Below are 7449 nucleotides of genomic sequence, written 5' to 3'. Positions count from 1 at the left end.
TGATAAATGGTTTAAGGTTCCTCAATTCTTATTTTGTTAAAAGTAAATTTTTTTACGCTACAAAGACTTTGTTATTGCTTTTGGAGAATTTTGTTTTTATTGTGGATTGGTGATAAAAAATTATTAATTATGAATTTGTTGGGAGCAAACTTGAATGTCAACAAAACAATATGAAAAATATGAAAAATTATTTTAATATTTTGAAAATTTTATAATGTGAATTTCGTTTTATCGCGTGTGCTGCGTGTGTTTGGAATGATTTTGGGGCAGTATTTAGTTTATTTATAATTCAAAGGAAAATTTTTCAACAATTTTGTAAGTGTAACATTTTATTCAATTTCCAAAATACTACGGGGGATGATATTTTTGGTTACTTTGTCTTGAACTGAATTCGATTACAATGAGATTCATTCTTTCTGCGAAAATTTTATATTGAATTAACGAATTTTTAAGGTTTAACTCGCTTATCAAAAATTTCTTTATTTTTTAATATTAACTAGAATAAGTTCTGTGTAAAGACTCTTTGGCGCAAGGAGGATTCGATCCCACGAAACTGGTTGATATGGGTTTTTTTGCCAATTTGGATAGTTTTCATTTGATCTTTATTATTTTGAAAGGTGTTTTAAAAGGCTGACTTTAAGATGATTGAAATCAAAATGAAAATCTACAGAAAAAATTAGCAGACTTAAAAGCCAGAAATGTTACGATAATGTGGCCGAAATGTTTATATGCCCTATATAAGTATAAGCCCTAAATAAGTAACTAATTTTTAAAATCTTCAGGAATCATAGTAATTTTAAAACAAAAATGAATTGGGGTATCAAATTTGGACGGTATTTATATTTATTGGGATTATTTCAAACAAAATTCTAGACTAATTCGAAAGTCTTTTGTTGTGACCTTAGTGCAGTCAACGATGTAACGAAAATAAGCTAATAAAGGAAAATGAAATAAAAAACATTTTTTGCTGAAACCTCGTGAACCCTGAGTTAGTTTTCTATTTGCTAATAAACAAAAAATTGTTAATTAATGTAATAGCACGTATATCAAAGGGATAAAGTTGAATTTTACCCTCTCCTAGCTTCGGGAACAAGTTTTCAGTAAAGATCCCTTCCAGACAGGATTGGGATGAAAACTAGATTAAGATAAAGAGTGTAGTATTTTATACCGTCGGATCTAAGTTAGAGAGTAGGGTGGGTTGTGGGATGTTCTCTGAAAATCTCGATCTGCGTCGTATCATTTCGGCTGGCAGATCACTATAGCGTGTATCATGAGGTACAGAAATCATGAGGTATGTGAATGTAAAAGACTGAAGACTCTTAGTTGCAGTGACATTACTATCTTCACCGACAGCCAAGCAGCCCTTAAATCAGTTCAGTTCAGTTTATCTAACCTCAAAGGTAGCACAGTATGGGTACCGAACGTCTTGGTGTACCGAGACTGGTTCTGGAGAATTGTGAAGCCACCGAGCTTACTAGAAATGGCACTATGATGTCGGACACAAGCATCAATAGGCATCCGAGAGTTTCGTTCACCAACTGCAACCTGCTTCTTAAAAAGAATATCCTAAAAAGGCCAATCTTAGATGGAGGGAGGAGCGTACTTGTGGTAATATAAGACAGATATGGTCTGAGTACAACCGTAGGCGTTCCGAAGATCTTATATCTCTCCAAGGGCCTCTGTAAGCAAAGTTGTTGCGGTTATTACAGGACACTGGTAGTGCGGCGGGCATGATGAACGCCTTACTTGAGTCAGCCTCTCTTTGACGACCTCTCCGACCTAAAGTCCGTTGATGTAAAAGCACTCCTGCTGTTCTTAAACAGCTCCAAATGTTTCATGGAGTAAGGGTCGGGGATAGGCCAACTCTTTTTCGGTATCACAACGGACCCTATGGTCTAAGTGTGTCCCACCCCAGGAGAGCCGTTGACTTGAAAAAAATAATAACAGAAAATATTACCTTAAGTACCTCAAGATTAAAATGATCGGGGAACTATTAGAAAAAATTTGTAAAATTGCTTTAAGTAATACTTGTTTCGTATGATGTTCAGAAGATGTGTAGATTTACCTCGTACATTCTTTTTCGATTTTAATTATTTAATTCATTTAAAAACTAAGAAATCAAAGAATTCTAAATGTCATCTCGATGTCTTTAGTAGTATTTGCATATTTTTTCGAACAACAAACAAACATGCTACGATTGAATTCATGTAGACTTTATAGACTTTTACTATATTTATTACAGTAAAACCGTCCATATATAACTGTGATGACTAAAGGAACCAATAATGATGATCACCAACACTATAACAATGAAGCATCAGGTGATGGCCAACCGCCCCAAAGACGATATCATCAAACGATTTATTGGTGTTTTTGTGTACCAGTGGCTTCGACAACATATACAACAAATGATAACAGACATCATCCACATCATCATAATTCATCAACCACATCTACATCAGCGGGTGGATCAAGTATTACAGCTTCGCCATCTGCATATCATCAATACTATCATCCGGCCCGAGTTGATATTTCTCACGTAACGCTACGAACGTTAAGTCCATTAGATACTTTGGAACGAAATACACATGTTAATTATTGTAATAATAAATCGTCTAGGTCATTATTGCAACAAAATGGGCAACCTAGCAAGGTAAATAGATTTTATGTCAAGTATAATCGATCACTCTATATTTTAGGTAATTATTATTCAATGTGATTGATTGTCCTTACTAATTTAATTTGGAAGAATATTTCTTAATTTCATTCACACCCATCTATTTGTATGCTACAGTCTATTTTCTCCGATTCAACTGGACGGAAAATGTTTATTATTTTGGTACTATTAGATGACCCAAACACAGCCATATGACGTAAATAAACAAATAGAGAAGTTGAATGCTTTTTAATTTTATTTCGAAAGTTTTCTAAAGATTACTATAGAAATATAACAAAAAAATTTTTTCAATTGTTTTTTCCTGTGATTTTACAATTGAAAATGCTTTTTTTAAACTGTAAATTAAAACGGCAGTGACGTCAACACATCACTTTAGTAACGCCATCGCACGTAGAGATGATAAAATAACATGTAGAATGATAAATGGTTTGTCTCCCAACTTGATTTCATTATATTATAACGTAATCAGCGAGTGTAAATACGCCACAACCAATAGCAAGTCTTCTTTATTCAAAAATATAACTATCTGTTTATTAATATTTTTGAAAAAAAAAATAAAATAAGGAAACTTCTCTATCATGATTTGAACGATTAAAGTCTTTAATTGGTTGGGTAAATTTGATATTTCATTTACAGTTTCGAGAGGTCGTTGTGCTAGATTCATGCACTAAATGCTGTAGAACAAAGAATATCCCTCTATCTAAGAAAATTCAACTAACTTAGTTTGGCCAATGCCAATAAAAATAGATTAAATTAATTTTGTAAAAGTGTTAGCTTTTCTTATATAGAAACTCTTTTAATCTCGTCATGTTTTGTCTGAAACATTTTTTATACCTAGCCCACCCAAAACATGTTTCTCATTATAGAATGGCTAAGGACTTATGAAATATCATTTTTTTATAGCTTATAGTTGTTCCAAAATTAGAAGTTATGTTTACTATTACTCTGTATTTTTAACTTCCCAGTAAAGAAAGTTATTATAATGGGTACGATTTTCGATATCGAAATTTTCAACATATCTTTACGTTTCATGGTCATTTGAAGACGCCGTATGTATGTATGTCTGTAAACGTACGTGTGTGTTTGCCGTCATTTTTTCCTGATCGAAATCGCGCAAACTAAAAGGGTTTTCGACTTGAGGTATCGATCGAAACGGCAATATGCCACCCTACAGCTTGTTTCCGATTTGTTTCGTGCAAAGTCTGTTCTACGAATACATCTAAAACTATATTATTTTAAAGTTTAAATTGAAAATAAATTTTAACGTATTTTTTTCATCACAGATCCTTCTCTTTCCCGAAGAAGGTTGGGCACGTAGTGCATCATCATCGTATTGGACATTAACGCCATATTGGTGGAATCGTAGTCGATGTAAAGTGGTAGAGGTAGCTGGTACACGTAGATTTTCGACAAAAGCTCGTTTAGTTGATAATGGTTCTGGTGCATTGTACGTCTTAGGTTCATTTAAACGTATGTCATGTGATTCGGATTTTAAAGTAAGTAAAAATATATCGTAAAATATGCAAATAAGTACACATCAAAAGTTATACCTGGTCAATGAAGTGAAAATTCTAAAGTATTTTCACGAAATAAAAGTTATTTCGGTAATAAATAAAGTAGAGTTAATAACCATAGCTCGTGTCCAATTTATGGAAATCGAATTTTCTGATTTCCCTTTTTATAAATTTTAAAATAAAGTCATTGACAACCCAATATGTAATAAATTGCATGTTGAAATGGTTGAAAAATAATTTTTAAGCCCTTTGAGAATTGCATATTTCTATTTTTATACCCTGAAAATAAGAAATATGTATTAAGGTATACTAATTTTAGTCCCAAGTTTTTATACCATATGAAATATATGTCAAGGTATACTAATTTTGGTCCCAAGTTTGTAACTCTTAAAAATTTGATGGTAGGAAGAAAATTTTGAAATAGGTGTTCATAATATCCCTAAAAGAGTCAATTTTCGTGTGTCCGTCCGTCTACCCGTTTGTTCGTCGGTGAACATGATTACTCCGTCTGCCCGTCTGTGAACATGATTACTCGAAAAAGTAAAGAGATATTAAGCCGCAATATTTATAGCATGCTATGGGTGTAAAAAGTGAGTTTGAGTTGGTAAATGAGCAACATTGGTCAGTTGGGTTTTGGATCCGAAGGGCCTATCTTGTAAACCGTTAGAGGTAGAACAAAAGTTTAAATGTTTCTTACAAAAAAAATGAACAACAAAACTTTAAAAGATAAGGATTTGAAAATTTTCAGGTAACTTCAACTAGTGGTCTTGTGAAATAATCTCATTAAAAGAAAAAAATTTCTAGAAAAGGCTTTCGAAAGCCAAGACAAATGGAGGCCGAAAGGCCGCCAGAATTGTGTTGGTTTTTTAAAATCTTCTAGTTTATAAAAAATAATGCAAGCACTGACATTCAACACTTTCTATACAGGGTATTTTAACAATAACCTCAATCAATTGTTTGTTTCCGCTTGTTTTACATTAAACATTGAAAATTTTTTTTTATAAAAACCCATAAAAGTACCTATGCATTTGAAATACTATAGTTTGTTTCTTTTTTTCGCAGCTATTTTTAACGTCAAATGTATCATCAACCGATTTTAACATGGGTTATTGTATGACTGGAACGTTGGAGCGTGGTTCGAAAAAAACAAATACATTTCAAATGACACATTTTGCAGTAATTCGACGTAATGACTACGACACTTCGAAAATGTGATTATAAAAAAATTAAATAAATTTCTTTTTTTACACACTAAAGGGTAGCTTGAACAGGAATCTCATAGATTTATAGAATTTAGAAGAAATGGAAGGAGAAACGGAGTGGTTTTCATTTTTTTTTAAAGTTTTGCTCAATAATTCTTCCATTTTCAAATTGATATATATGGCTTTTTTATAATGCTTTCTATATTTATCTAATTTTGAGTTTGTTTTTCGATTAAATACGATTTTATGATTGAATGGTTTGTGTTTTGAATAAATGTATCTACTTGTTGTCGAAAAAATCGTATTTAATCAAATACGGCTCTATCAAGTTTCAATAGAGATGCCTAGTGGTTTATATATTATTGCGGCACTGCCGGCCCTAAAGAAACTTGGAAATGCCAATAGAAGTTGTTTTCAAATTTTTTGGTGTACCCGAATCAATATTTTATAACAAAAAAATATCTATTTTGGTATGAGGAATAATTGAACTAATTAATATTAAAAAATAAATAAAAATACATTTCACATACATATTTTCTAAAAAAAAAAAAACAATAAATTCATAGACTTACAAATACAAATATTATGCAGATGAAATATCCGTACATAATGATCTTCAATCTAAATTTTGTCGGCTCTGAATTCATCTTTTTTCTTAAAAAAAAAAAATCATTATTTGAGAATATGTGTTGATATACTGTTACTCCAGTAAATGAAGAGAAAAAAGACGAAATTTCTAATTTATTACCTATAGCACCGATTTTGATGAAAATTTGGGATCAAGTAAAGTTTACCCTCTAGATTAAAACTTATACGATGCCGAGTGGCACTTTTGTCCAAGGGATGATAATAAACTCTTCTAATGGGTGGTAAAATATATCTTGAAAATGACGAGAATCGATAGAGAAATGAGTTCTAAGCAAAAAGTGTCATTTAAGCATGTTTCGAAAAGTCAATTCTTTCCGAGTTATTGGCGATTGGAATTCAGAATATTTAACGTCGAACAACTGAAAAATTTGTCGTTTTTTGAGAAAAGTATATCTCACACTTTTTAATGTACTATAAAAGTTCTTGAAAATGAAAAATTTCAGGTCATTTGTACGAAAATTAACGGAGTTAGGTATTGAGTTTTCGAAATGTGTTAGAATGACACTTTTTACTTCGATTCCCGTTGTCATTTTCAAGATAAATTTTTCCACTCCAAGAAGGATTAATTACCACCCCCGGGGCAAAAGCATATCTCAGCATCATATTACTTTTGTTCTTTTTGGGTTTTATATACTAACCGTCAAATTTTCAAGGCTATCGGAGCTGTAGGAAAGAATTTGGATGTTTAAACCTCATTTACTGGGTATTTCTAAGATTCATAGATGCTAGGTACAGTAATTACAATGAATAATTTTCCCAAAAGCCCAATATAATTTTTGCAAACATAATAGCATTAAAGTTGAGAGAAAGCATGTTTTCGAGCTAATTATAAGCAGTATACATAAATTTTGAAATGAGATAAAACTATTTTGTAACCTATAGTTTAATCATTATATTAGATTGTATGTAATTTACATAAAAATAGGAAAAAGACCATCTAAATTTTATGCGCAATTGAACTATTATAAAAAGGAGAAATATCTTGAAAGCTTAATTGTAGTTAAAATTGAACAAAATTTCTCTATGAAGTTTAGTAAGACAGATTACGTATAAACATTTCTACATTGATCACAGGAAGGATGTTAGATCAACTAATTTAAAAGTATTGGGGGTAAATACGACAATTTTCAGTAAGACAACGTGATTTTTCTAGTGAGAGTCTAGCGCATACGGATCGGTTAACTAATCTTGCTTCTTATACTTTCCATTCTCATCTGCCCCCAGAGCCTTTTTTACATTTGTATTTTGAGTAATTAATATATGTAATTGGATACAATTTTGAGACACTTATGAAAGTTTGGTCAATTTGTCGTCTGGATCTAGTATTTGTATTTTATAAGTCTTTGAAAATCAAAATATTTAGAGAAATTAAAAAAAAATCACAAAGAATAATATTTCAGTATTTTGT

The 7449-nt window shown here is 31.4% G+C and overlaps 1 protein-coding gene across 1 annotated transcript; it reads left to right on the top strand.

The window, feature by feature from the left end:
- Positions 1-248: 248 nt before the first annotated feature.
- On the top strand, positions 249-5406 carry LOC123301253. Its single transcript, XM_044883988.1, has 4 exons — positions 249-315; positions 2243-2653; positions 3961-4173; positions 5254-5406. Exons 2-4 carry the CDS (start codon positions 2267-2269, stop codon positions 5404-5406), a joined length of 753 nt encoding a protein of 250 aa, XP_044739923.1. The 5' UTR covers positions 249-315; positions 2243-2266.
- The last annotated feature ends 2043 nt before the right edge of the window (positions 5407-7449 follow it).

Source organism: Chrysoperla carnea, chromosome 5 (assembly GCF_905475395.1).
Source record: "Chrysoperla carnea chromosome 5, inChrCarn1.1, whole genome shotgun sequence".
NCBI lineage: Eukaryota > Metazoa > Arthropoda > Insecta > Neuroptera > Chrysopidae > Chrysoperla > Chrysoperla carnea.
This window is presented reverse-complemented; position numbering and strand designations above follow the sequence as displayed.